General features: G+C 53.2%; 1 protein-coding gene across 6 annotated transcripts in view; it reads left to right on the forward strand.

The window, feature by feature from the left end:
• GAS7 (growth arrest specific 7) overlaps nt 1–12,275 on the forward strand; it is a 200,515-nt gene that overhangs the window by 131,994 nt on the left and 56,246 nt on the right. For all 6 annotated transcript variants that reach the window (XM_045984789.1, XM_045984794.1, XM_045984791.1 and 3 more), the window contains exon 3: nt 10,575–10,655. In XM_045984789.1, coding sequence (XP_045840745.1) covers nt 10,575–10,655 — 81 coding nt within the window. The remainder of the gene's footprint in view (nt 1–10,574; nt 10,656–12,275) is intronic.

Consider the following 12,275-nt stretch of genomic DNA (forward strand, 5'->3'; position numbering starts at 1 on the left):
GAGAAGCACTGCTGTACATTCAGCCCACCTCGAAGGCTGGCCCTGTTGGTAGACTTCTAGAATTTTCCTTAGTGGACAAGGCTGGCAGTCCTCTTGGCAGAGAGGTTCCTTCTCAACCTGCTGGTGCTGCTTCTCGAAGAATCTTATTTCATTAACTCTAAGGCGCTGTCTATTTCTTTCCCCATGTCGTGTGCTCCTGTCTGTCCCGAGTGCCCTTTCTTGATGTTGGAGAAGAGCTTATTTGGTGTAGAATTTCCGTCTGTCTGTGTTTTGCACCATTGGCTCCTGATAAGGACCTCCCCGCGGAGGGGGCCCTTTGTGCTTCAGGGTCTGGATGGTCTTCCTGGGGAATCCAGCAAGGCTTGGAACGTGCCTTGGTGGCCGCAAGGATGGCTTATTTCTATGCCCTGAAATAACCATGGCTCCTTCTGACGGTTTCCTGTCTTGTGAAAAGCAACATTCTCCACGATCTTGAGCATTATTTATAAACGTACGGTCACACCTTTTACTGGAAAGTCTTCTAAATCGGGATTAGCAGTGCAGCACGGTTGACGTTTACAGATGCTGAGTTTCTCAGAAAACAGGATCCCAAAGGTGGTGTGTGAGTGGAAGATACACGGAGCAGGGAGAGGAGCTTCTGGACAGTGGAGCGGGTGTGATTTTTCCATGGAGGGATTATGGGAGTTCTCCTTGGGGGGGGGGGGTGGTGTTAAGAAGCCTCCATTCAGCATGGTCACAGAAGAATTTTCCAGGACATTCCAGAAGAATATCCCAGAAGAACATTCCAGGATCTAAGGGCCACAGGGCTGGTGCTGCCTGTTCATGGAGTGATGCAGTTTGGTGGTTGTCGGTGGGTGGAAACAGAAGCCCACTCAAACTCACTTGTGGGGTGGAAAGGGGTATTTATTAGAAGGATATAGGGCAGGGGTGCCTTGGTGACTCAGCAGTTAAGCGTCTGCCTTCGGCCCAGGTGATGGGATTGAGCCCTGCTCAGTGGGGAATCTGCTTCTCCCTCTGCCCCTGGCCCTGCTTGCATTCCCTCTCTCGCTCTGCACTCTCTCTGAAATAAATAAAAATCTTAAAAAAGAAGAAGAAGAAGAAGAAGGATATAGGGTATCTCATAGACGCCCCTGCCAAGGGACCAGAAATCAGGTGCTGGGCTGTTGGTCCAGTTTCTGGGACCTCACGGTGTCTTAGGCCCACTCGTTTCTCTGGGTTTGGTTCATATCTCTTTTTCTCTGCAGGCTTCTTTTTTCTTACCGGTCATTTAGGAGAAACTGGCCACTGATGGTCGATGTAGTCTTTCCAAGCCCTGCTTTGTGCCTCACTTGCTGGTGCAAACAGTAGGGGCCAAATAGACACACCCAGATGTGGGTCTGCAAGATAGAGTGCTGGCATTTGGACCCTTGGGTCTCGATGGGGTGTAACAAGTAGTTCTGTGTTTTAAAAATGATGTTTTAGGATTTTGATGGTGGTTTTTTTTTTTTTTTTTTTTTTTTTTTTTTTACAGAGGGTCTAGTCAGTGTTTAGCTTTTCTGATTCTTCCCTTTCAGGGTCACACTTAGAAAGACCTTTGCCAGCAAAAAGATGGGAACGTATGCTTTTAGTACTCTCATGGACTGTTTTATCCCCTCTTAAAATTTTTAAGCCAGAAAAAAGGTAATTTCAGAAAATGCATGAGAAATGGAGCCACCTTAATACCTTTCAGGTCGTCGGCCTTGTATCCTCCCAGCATTTATTGACTGGTTCAGCGTTTCATGGTCGCCCTGAAAAAGCCCCACTTGACCCTAGTCTGCTTGGCTTGTTTCTTGTTTTTCTTTTCCTGTCTGTCTTTTTGAGTTCATTCCGACACCAACCTGACACAGTATTGTCTCTCTTCCGTGGGAAATTACCGTGTACTTGGCGAAGCATTGGAATGGGGTACACTGTAAAAATACAGTTGTCTTACTTTGGTTTGACTTACTTTATAAAATTTCTTTTAGAGAGTGTGAGCATGCATGAGCCGGGGGAGGGGTAGAGGGGGAGAGGGAGTCTGGAGCAGACTCCCCGCGGAGCACAGAGCACAACTCGGGACTCGATCCCATGACCTGAGCCGAAACCAAGAGTCAGACTTGTCACTGCCTGAGCACCCGGGCGCCCTCTGTGGTTTGATGCTTACGTAGTAGCCAGCATCAAGTGCCTCCTGCATTTTCTGCTAGCAGTGTTCCGCGTATGTACTCTTGACTTCTGTGCTTTCTAAGATGCATCTGAGAACCTTTTGTACAGCCTCAAAATTTCGGGGGTAAGCAGGACCCTTCCCCACCTTACGTAAAACCCCATCCTTCATCCTACAGCTGGTACAGCTGGTCGAATAAAACCTTAGCCGGAGCTGGAGACAAATGATTAAAAAAAGACTCCTCTTTTGTACGCTGGTCACTTCGCAGTGTGTGTTGGACGTGCCCTCTCCATCAGCACTCCCAGATGCATCGCGCCCACACAGCGTGGTGCCCCCTGGGCGTTTGCGGCGTCTCTCTGGAGATCTCCCCCCTCCGACAAGAGATGTCCCCAACCACCTCTTTACGCTTAGATCCTTGCACACCTGAGACTGGTGTTAGGGGCGGGGTGTGTGTGTTTGTGGTTTTGATCACTGTCTCCCTGCTGCTTTTCCAAGACCTTTCCCAACCTGTTTCTCCAGATCCTCCCAGATAACGAGGGGTTATCGGTCTGATGTCATTCTGTCCAGTGAGTAAGGAAATAACGTCTTGTCATCTGAGGTTGGGTTCCTCCAACTTTGGGGGAGAATGAACATCTGTTCCTGGGGGTTATCTGCTGTCGTATTTCTTTAAACTACCCATACATATCACATTTTAAGTTGGACTCCTTGGGGAATTCGTAATTCATGCTATGTGGGGGGACTCAGTGCTCCGTCTCTTCTTGCTGGTCTTTGTCTTCCCATCCCTCTGTTTTTCTTTTTATCTACACACACTCATTTTTTAAAAATAGCCGTTGGCCGTGTGACCTCACCCAACTCCATTCTCACGGTCTTACTTTGATCTGAGTCAGCATTCATTCATCAGACACCCAACTGCTTACGATACGCGGTACCCGGGAGACGGGGATACATTGATATGACACAGCCCTAGAGTTTTCGGGGGCCGGCTCTGAGAATCTATTTTTACCAAGTAGTCCCAATGATCCTGATGAGTAGCCAAGTTTGAGAAATAAGATTGGAGCTCAGGCAGGTGCCTGTGCTTACGTCCTGGACCCCAAGGGTCCTGGCTTTCGTTTTGATAAAGTCTTGGGACCTGCCTGCATTTTCTCCACCATAAGATGGGAGGTCATAATATCCATGAGCACCCCCTGCCTATTAGCTCATGACAAGACACCTGGTCTTATATTGCGATCAATGCTCATTACCCCACAACCCAAGTTCAGGGATTCCTGGAGTGTTGGCCTGGATCTGAACTGTGTAAGGAGCTTGGTACACGAGGGATCCTCAAGGGTTTGAAAGACAGGCTCAGAGAGTTCCAGGCGCCCCACTCCCCATGTCTGCACTAGAATTCCTGTGGCTACTGCTCGTCCTGCCACTGGCTACCTCTTTATCCCGTTGGTATCACCAGCCTCAAGAGCCTGTGCCCCCGGGCTTGCTAGAAGGATCCTTGGAGCTGCCGATAGACCACCACTGGTTAACTGAGAGACAACCCTAGAGCTCAGAAATGCTGCAGAAGGCATTCTAGGACCCTCTTGTCCCCAGCACCAGAGGGAGCCCTTCCCTCCCTCTCCCTTTGGGGGATGTGTTCTAAGGGATGGACTTGGGATTTCCGTGTCTATGACACCAATGCCTGAGCTCCTAGGTGCCTAACAGCAGCTCTGGGCTGGGGAGTGTTTTAAGCATCAGGGGCAGCTGTACAGTCCATTTCTTTCCCTTTCCAGAATAGCAGAGTCCTGGTGTCACCCCTTCCTCAGAGCAGGGGGACTCTCAGTGCTTGGGGGCGGGGCCTCCCCAGGGCCCGTCAGGGTTGTGTGCGTGCTGCCGGTGACTGTTGGATCCTGGGCATTGGGGGCCATTAGTTAGCACCTCTCCACTTCTCCCATGCCCCCAGGTTTGACTCCGGCCATGCAGTTTGGCTGCAGCTCAGGACGCTGACTGTGGGGTCCAGTGGCCAGGGTGAAGCCTTCCCATGCTGCCCGAGACTAGAAGTGTCGCCCAGGCTCAGTGGCCGTCCTGCTGGTAGATCAGACCACAGAAGGTAGATCTGCTGACGGCCCGCAGATGGCTGTTTGCAAAATGCCCGTGTCTCTGTTTGCTGAGGTTCCGAGCCATGTGAACAGGGCTGGGGGCTATAATGCAAGCCCCCATGGAAGCTTCCCAAGCGAGAATCTCTTGGGTCAAGCTGTCCATCCTGGGTGTCACTCGACAGTTCAGGAATTGTCTCTCAGCCTATGGGGTCTGAAGCTAACACAGAGGGGTCTGGTTCGAGAGGTCAGGGCATGGGGCAGGGGTCATTGCCTGAACAACCCCTTCCCTGACCCTTCCCGAGTGAGACATCCCTAGATCCCACTGGTGTCCCAGCTCTCGGTGATGGTGGTGGTGGTGGTGGTGCTATCCTTATCGGGACGGGCCCTGCCCCACCCATGCCACGCTCCCCAGCTCCTGCTGCTCCTTCTGGAGGGAATTCTGGAAGGGCCCAGGCTTGTCTCCATCCCCGGAGGACTGACAAGGTGGATAGGGAGAGGCAGCATTCACAGATGACACATCTAGGGCACCAGATGTGCTGAGAGGACGCGTGGTGGCTGAGTCCAGGGAGCCTGCTGGGATGCAGGGCCTGCCATAGTGACCACCATTGGACCATGCAGTTTCTCTGCTTCAAACCCTGCAGCGGCTGCCCCCACGTCGTGGACTGCACCCCCAGAGTGGCTGATTCCCGAGGATTTGCATTTCTAGAGATGCTTGTGCTGCTGGTCCAGGGCCCCGCTGTGAGAGGCCCTCCCACATTCTGTCAGCACTGGGCTGTGTGATCTGGAACCTGTGTTGGAGGGTCACGTCTAAGGCTGGCATCGTGATGAAAGGCATCGTGTCTTCTCCCTGTTCTGTCGGCACACACAGTATTAGGAGGGACAACGGTGCCACGATGTGAGCGGCCCGATGTCTAGGAACCTTGGCCCCCACCCGCATCCGTGTGAGTGCAGCATCTCAGAAGTGGCTCCTCCCGCCCCACTCAAGCCTTCGGATGACAGAGCCCCAGCTAAGACCCTGACGGGGACCTCCCGGGAGCGCCTGAGCCGGAACCACCCCACGAAGCCCCTCCTGGAACCGTGTGACATCATCAATGCTTGTTCATCCCATCTGCTGAGTTGCAGCAAGAGATACTTAGTACTTTCTGAACTTGACTCACGTGTGCCTTTCCCGGGGAGGCCTTGCTCGGCCACCCTTCTAAAATTACACCCCTGTCAAGTACTATTTTTTATTCCTCTTCCCTGCTTCATTCTTGAGCACATACCTCCGTCTAACCCAATCAGTTTCACTTACCCTCCTAGCATGACTCCCTCCCTCCACTCCCATCAGAAAATTTTAAAATTTTCATTCATGGAAAATTTGATGTGTCGATATTTCCAAACTAGACAGAGTGACTACTAGAACGTAAGCCAAGGGAGGAGGGTGTTTAACCCGTTCTGTTTCCTGCAGTGTCCACAGGACGCAGAACACAGCTAGATGCAGAGTAGGCCTCTGAGTATAGTATAGTTATATTCAATAATGGAATTTATTACATTGTAGCAAGTTTTTACCATGTCATAAAGATTTCTGATATTTATGTGAAATCAGTATAGTCACACTTTAAATTTAGAGGACGAGTCACACAGAGAGTGGCATATAGAGGAAAACAGTGCTGTTTTGGGGGTAGCTCCTGGAGCCCCAACACAGAGCCTCGGGGTGTTGGTGTCACTGGCACGGTGGAGGGTGTCCCTGCTGACAGACTGAGTCACAATTCTGCTGCTTCTCACTGAGGCCTCAGCATCTTCCTTTAGAAAATGGAAATGGGGGATGCCTGGGTGGCTCATTGGTCAAGCGTCTGCCTTGGGCTCAGGTCATGATCCTGGGGTCCTGGGGTCCTGGGCTCCCTTCTCAGCAGGGAGCCTGCTCCTCCCTCTACCTGTTGCCCCTCCCCATGGCTCATGCTCCCTCTGTCAAATAAATAAATAATATCTTAAAAGGAAATGGAAGGGGCGCCTGGGTGGCTCAGTGGGTTAAAGCCTCTGCCTTCAGCTCAGGTCATGATCCAGGGTCCTGGGATCGAGCCCCACATCGGGCTCTCTGCTCCGCGGGGAGCCTGCTTCCTCCTCTCTTTCTGCCTGCCTCTCTGCCTAGTTGTGATTTCTCTCTGTCGAATAAATAAAATATTAAAAAAAAGGAAATGGAAATGATAGCACCCATTTTGTAGTAATTCTGGGGCCCCCGAAGGACCCCTCTGGGGTCCCCGAAGTGTGGAGGGACTTGGGGTAGACCAGGCAGGAATGGGTGTTCAGAGAGCAGTGGTTCATTTCCTGCGGAGAGTCTGTAGTTGGAGGTCAGATTTCATTTAATTATAAGAAGGGGCTGGGAATGTCCTGTCGCCAGAGACCCCTAATTGCCATGATTGCAAAGCCAGGGGCACAGGAAACACTGGGACATGGGAGGGAACCAGTGTCTGCTGCTGAGGTCCCCAAGGGAGAGACGAGCAAGACCCTCCGGGTGATGACTTGGGCTCTGGCGTGCTGTACCTTCCCTTGGTGGAGGCTGGCCTGATTGCAGATTCTGCACAGCCAGCCTAAGGCAGAACCAAGGTGCAGGGGTTGGGGGTGTCCCCGATGCTCCTGGGACCTGCCTTCTTGGTTGGGGTGCAGGACGTGACCAAGGAGATCAGGGCGGCCCCGGGGTGGGGGTAGGGGGGACTAGCTTCTAGGATGGTTGGGGCAGGGGATGGAGAAGGGAGCAGCAGCGCTGCTATTGGGCCAGGAAAACCTGAGCAGAGCCTAGCAGACCCTCCCAGTGAGGAAAATGGGGGGTGGGGGTTGGGGCCACCCCCAAACAAGGGAAAGGGAGACTGGAAGTAGTGGAGAGAAGAGAAATGAAGAAGCACAGTTAGAAAGATTAAGAAGGAAGAATGTTGGGGGGAAGGTAAGGAGGAGGGGACTGCAGGAATCTCAAAGCCCATCCAGGACCCAAAAGGGCCCAATTCCCCCTGAGCTGGTACCTCTGGTAATTCATCTGGTAGCCACCAGGGGCGGTAGAGAGCCACCACACAGGAGAAGGGGGGGTCGTTGCCCAGTGGGGGGGCGTGGTCAGGGTGGGACTGGGAGGGGCAGGGCTGACACATTGCGCAAGGCAGATCACCAGGACGAGTGGCCAAGATCCAGGGGCTCCATGTGGCTTTCCCACTGGAAGCCGCTATTTCTAAGGCAAGCAGGATATAGTCTTTAACAAAGACAATGCCGTCCAGAAGTAACCGTGTAAGCTTAGTAACTGGTGCCTCACTTTCCATCTTAGGATCAGCATCATTATCACAGTCATTATTATTTTAAGGAGGGGCCGTCTATGCTTTGAATCCCAGGCTTCCATCTCTGTCCGCCTTTCAGCTATACTTAACCCCAGGACTTTTATTCTCTGTGGCAGTCGTTGTCGTCCACTGATGGGGAAATTAAAACTCTCTGGCCTGGAGCATCCATGGCTAGGAGAGCAACCTCCCTGAGCTGGAACAGTCCACAGGCCGGTTTGGGGTGTGTGTGTGTGTGTGTGTGTGTGTGTGTCTTTCCCGGTTTGGGTGGACGAAGTCCGAACGAGCTAGGGTTGCCCTTGGGGACAATTGTGTTTTTCATGGATTGAGTTGGAGGGTAGTGTCTCCAAGAACACATCTCACTTCTTCCGCTCTGACCTTGCTGTGTGCACTTCCCCCCCGCCCCAAGCCTTTGGGGCGTGCCTGGCCAGGGTTCTCCTAGTAGGAGTCTGGATGTTTCTGGAACCCTCTGGAACCTTCTGGAACCCTCCTCTATCCCTCTAACCCTCAAGGATAGAACCCAGGGTTCCGTCAGGCCCGAAGGTGCTGTTTCAGTTTTGCTTGGTGGAGGAGCCTGGTGTGCTGTAAACAGATTAGGGAATCTTTTATGGGAAAAGGCCTCGAAATGGCTTCCTCTCCATGGGTGGTATGGTCCTCTGGGGTGACGTTTCCTGCTGCTGGTGAGGTCACTCAGCCAGAGTCCCTGTGGCTCGCTCCAGACATCCGCCCAGCCTGGCCTGGCTGTGTTCCTGTCTCAGGCTTGCGGGGATCTATGTTTTGGGTTGGCCGGAGAGGGCAGGATGGGGAGGTGGGCTGGGCTGAGTCCTTCAGTCCATTCTCTTGCCCTGATGAAGTTTGGCCTGACAATTGTGGTTCTTGTGGGATGGAGGGACTCCAGCTTCTGGGGGGCCTGGAAGTGACCCCGACCAGCTCAGCCATGCCACTGTCTCCCCGCAGCCCTCCAGGGTCACTCCATTTGCTGCCAGGAGTCACTCTGGAGTTCTTCTCTTGGGACCCATGAATGCAGCTCCTGCCCACATAGAATTTGGTTTCATCTTGGCCGAGAAGAGCTGGTGTGCCCTTGTAGACAGCCCAGCTGACCTAGGAACCCGGCCTCCCAGGCATTTGCCACCCTGCTCCCAGCGGACTTTCACAGGCTCCAAGAGGGCAGAAGGGGCTGCCGGGTCTTTTCTGAAATCAGGTTGGTGGCATCAGCCACCAAAAGGGTTGGAGGAAATGGTCCCCAGGACTCGGCTAGGAGCCTCTGCAGCTGGAGACATCTGGGTGATACACCAGGGCATTGACTCTAGAAAGTTTGGGCATTTGGCAGCAGGGGAGAAATGCAGTCTGGGAAGGCTGCCTGGTGGAAAAGGCATTTTAGTTGAGACTTGAGTAATGAATGAGATTGATTCGGCCATCCGGAAATGGTGGTGGGGTGATGGAAGGACTACAGCAAAGGCATGTTCCAAGACCAGCAGACGTGCGGGAGTGGAGTCAGTGGGCGGTCAGTGTTATTCTGTGTGCTGGGTGGGGGAGGAGCCTGCAAAGGATTGTCCCCCTGTGTGTGTGACCTGTAGTGAGAGCAGGGCTCTGGGTGAGCCTGCCGCCCCCTCCTCCCATGGGAAGCCAATGAGCCTGCTCTTCTGGTCACTTCTGGACATGAAGGGACCTTAATCCCTCCCGACCCCGGGTTCTGGAGCCCTAAGCTCCTTAAACCTAAACAGTGGGTTTAAGGTTTTTAAGTCCACTGATCAAAGCTGGAAAAGACCAGTGAGCCCAACCCTTTCAGAGGACCAGAGAGGTGGTCTGACTTGCCCAGGGCTGCACAGCCGATGATGGGCAGAGCTGAGGCAGGAACCTGCTTCTCTTGACGGGGCGCCCTCATGGAGAGAAGCCATTAAAAAGCTATGTGTATTTTTGTTTTTATTCTCTGAGACCATCGAGATTTTAGTAATAGAATTTTTTATTCAATAATGTCATGTCCACGTAATGGACTCTCTAAAAATTACTTTATATGGGCGTTTGGCACAAATACGGTGATTGCCTTGAGTGGCTACCACTATCGATCTCCTTTTACAGAGGAGGAAACCAAGGAACCAGGAGGATGGTGAGCTTGGCGGAGGTTCCGTGGGCAGGAAGAGGCAGAGCTGGGATTCCAACCCAGGCAGTCTGGTTCCAGAAAAGATACCAAAGGATTGATAGGGGAGACTTCTGAGCTGTGGGACTCTAGATACTACTTTTTTCTTCCTTTCTTCTTTCAAGATGTTATTTATTTGAGAGAGCGAGAGCAAGCATGCACTGGGGGGAGAGGCAGACACCCCGCAGAGCAGGGAGTCTGATGCGGGGCTCGATCCCAGGACCCTGAGATCATGACCTGAGCTGAAGGCAGGCGCTTAACCCACCAAGCCCCCCTAGGGGCCTCGGACACAGCTCTCTTCTGTACATTGTCGAATTGTATGGAGTGAGAAAGGATTGTTTTTATCACTGGATGACTTCATAAGAGGTCTCTGCTCTCGGGTGACGTGGGGGGAGGGGGGTGAGCCCACGGCTGCAAGTATTAGTTGTTTTCCTGGCTGACTGGTGTAGCTGGGCATCTGGGGAGGGAGAAGCGGCCAGTGTGATGCAGGGGTTGTAATTCAGATGAGATGTGGGCCTATAGGACTGGGAAGGACTTGGGGAATCACCCCCATTTGACAGAGTACCCCCCCACCCTCATCTCTCTCTAGACCCCAGGCAAGGGCTCCTTCCTCTGGCTTGGGGGTTTCAGGTGACAGTGGGCACTTGGGAGAAATGCCCGGGCAGATGTGGAGGTGTGCGAGTTGGCAGCCTTGGGGGATTGAAGGGGGCGATGGGGGATGTTTCCGAGGGTGCCCCATAAAGAGAAACTGTGTTGTCATGGGAGGAGGAAGGGGGATGATGTGGGGCAGAAAGCCAGCTCCTGCTCCAGGGGTTGGCCAGGAAGGTGGCAGGCCAGGTCTCTACGTTTTCCAGCTCTGCTATGTGACCCTCTGAGATTTTGCCCTATGAGCCTCTCAAAGTGACTGTGTTTCTTTCTTTGACCAGAGACCACCTGGGAACGTCCCAGCAGTTCTCCTGGGATTCCAGCCAGCCCTGGCCCTCACAGGAGCTCTCTGCCTCCAACAGGTACGGTCAACTCACTCCTTTGGGGCAACTGTTGGCGGGGGGCGGCACACACCCATCTTCCCTGGAAAAGCCAAGACTCTGGGTTCTGGGGTCTGGAACCTGGCTGGGGATCTTCTGGCCAAACCCAGGGAGCGAGTTAGAGGGCTAGGAGGGTGGGCTGTCCCTGGCTGTGTCAGCAGCAACCTGACCCTCCCTCCCTGTCAGGTGCTTAGGGAGGGAAGATGGCCAGGGGAGGTGAGACCTCAGGGCCATAAACTGTCTGCAGCTCTGGGTACCCAAAGTGGGGGGGCAGAATTTCCTGCACTGTTCGGAATGCATCAAGGAGTAACAGTAAACAGAGACAGATTTCTACAGGGTAGCTTTCGAATAGAATGTTCCAGAAGACACTTGGGATTTGCTGTCTAGGTGTGAGTTCTCCGTCTGCAAAGGCAATCAAGTGGAGGTGGCTGAGGTCGACCTTCCTATCCAGGAGCAGGTTGATTTAGAGCCCTTGACCCATCCATCCGGATCCCGGCCCTCAGAGCACACCCACGCCGCTGGCTGTGGCGCTCCCGTACTAGACCGTATGCTCCCTGAGGGTCGACACTTTGTCCCCCTTGTCTTCGCGGAATCCTCCGTCCCCAGACACGGGCTGGCTTCGGTGTTGCGGGAACTCACGAACGTCCCCACAATCCCAGGGGGCGTGAACCCCATTTGTTGATTTTGGGATTTTCTGCATCAACCAGGCAGCAAAGCCCGGAGGTCGTGGTTCTGGTGGTGGCCTGGAATTTAAACGCTGGCAGCTTTGAGACTGGTGGCCGCCCGCTGCAGCGGGACTGAGGCGGGGAGGCACGCGGGAGTGGTGGGGTGAGGAGGGGAGAAGCCGGAGCCCACATGGAGGGCGGTGAGAGCCTGTGCAACCTTCACGGGACCCCAAGCCGTCAGAGGTCTACGGCGCTTCCCTAGCCCATCACAGGTGACCAAGGCAAGAGCCAAAATAATGACCGAATGAGGGGCTGCATGACTGTGTGAGCACACGTGTGCACACCGGCGAAGAAAGGACAAGCAGCTTTTAACCTTTGGATCAGAGGAAGGGTCTCGGGTCCCGAGAGTGGGCTGCCTTTCAGGGAGAAGGGGTCCTGTGCTCTCCCATTGATACACTGAGAACTCAAAGTAGATTCTATGTTGCATAGAATATAAAGCTGTGTGGCCGGAGTATGTTATTTCTGGAAATGAGAATTGCTCCAGGAGAACTCAAAAAGCAACATGGTAGGAAAAAGAGGGCTGGGGAATCAGCCGGGGCACGGGAGACGGGTGCGCGGGTTTTCCAGGCTTTTTAACATGTTTTTATTTACCTCGTGTGTGTGTGTTTTACTTAAAAAAAAAAAATTCGAACAGAGAGGAACCCTCTTGGGAAGGACGGAAATGGGGCATTTGCTCATGATTCCCTGGGGACGGGGCGAGCACTGTATTGTGAGAACCCGTCTCCAGAGCTGAGCCCTTTCAGCCTTCCTACCTGCTGTGCGGACCACAGGCCGTTCCGGGCACACTGCCTTCCTTGTTGTCGTTCTAGTGTTTTTGTTTTTGTTCCTTTTAACAACGGAGATGCCAGCGGGAATAACGGGGAGGCCTGGGCGTGTG

Source organism: Meles meles, chromosome 18 (assembly GCF_922984935.1).
Source record: "Meles meles chromosome 18, mMelMel3.1 paternal haplotype, whole genome shotgun sequence".
NCBI classification, from domain to species: domain Eukaryota; kingdom Metazoa; phylum Chordata; class Mammalia; order Carnivora; family Mustelidae; genus Meles; species Meles meles.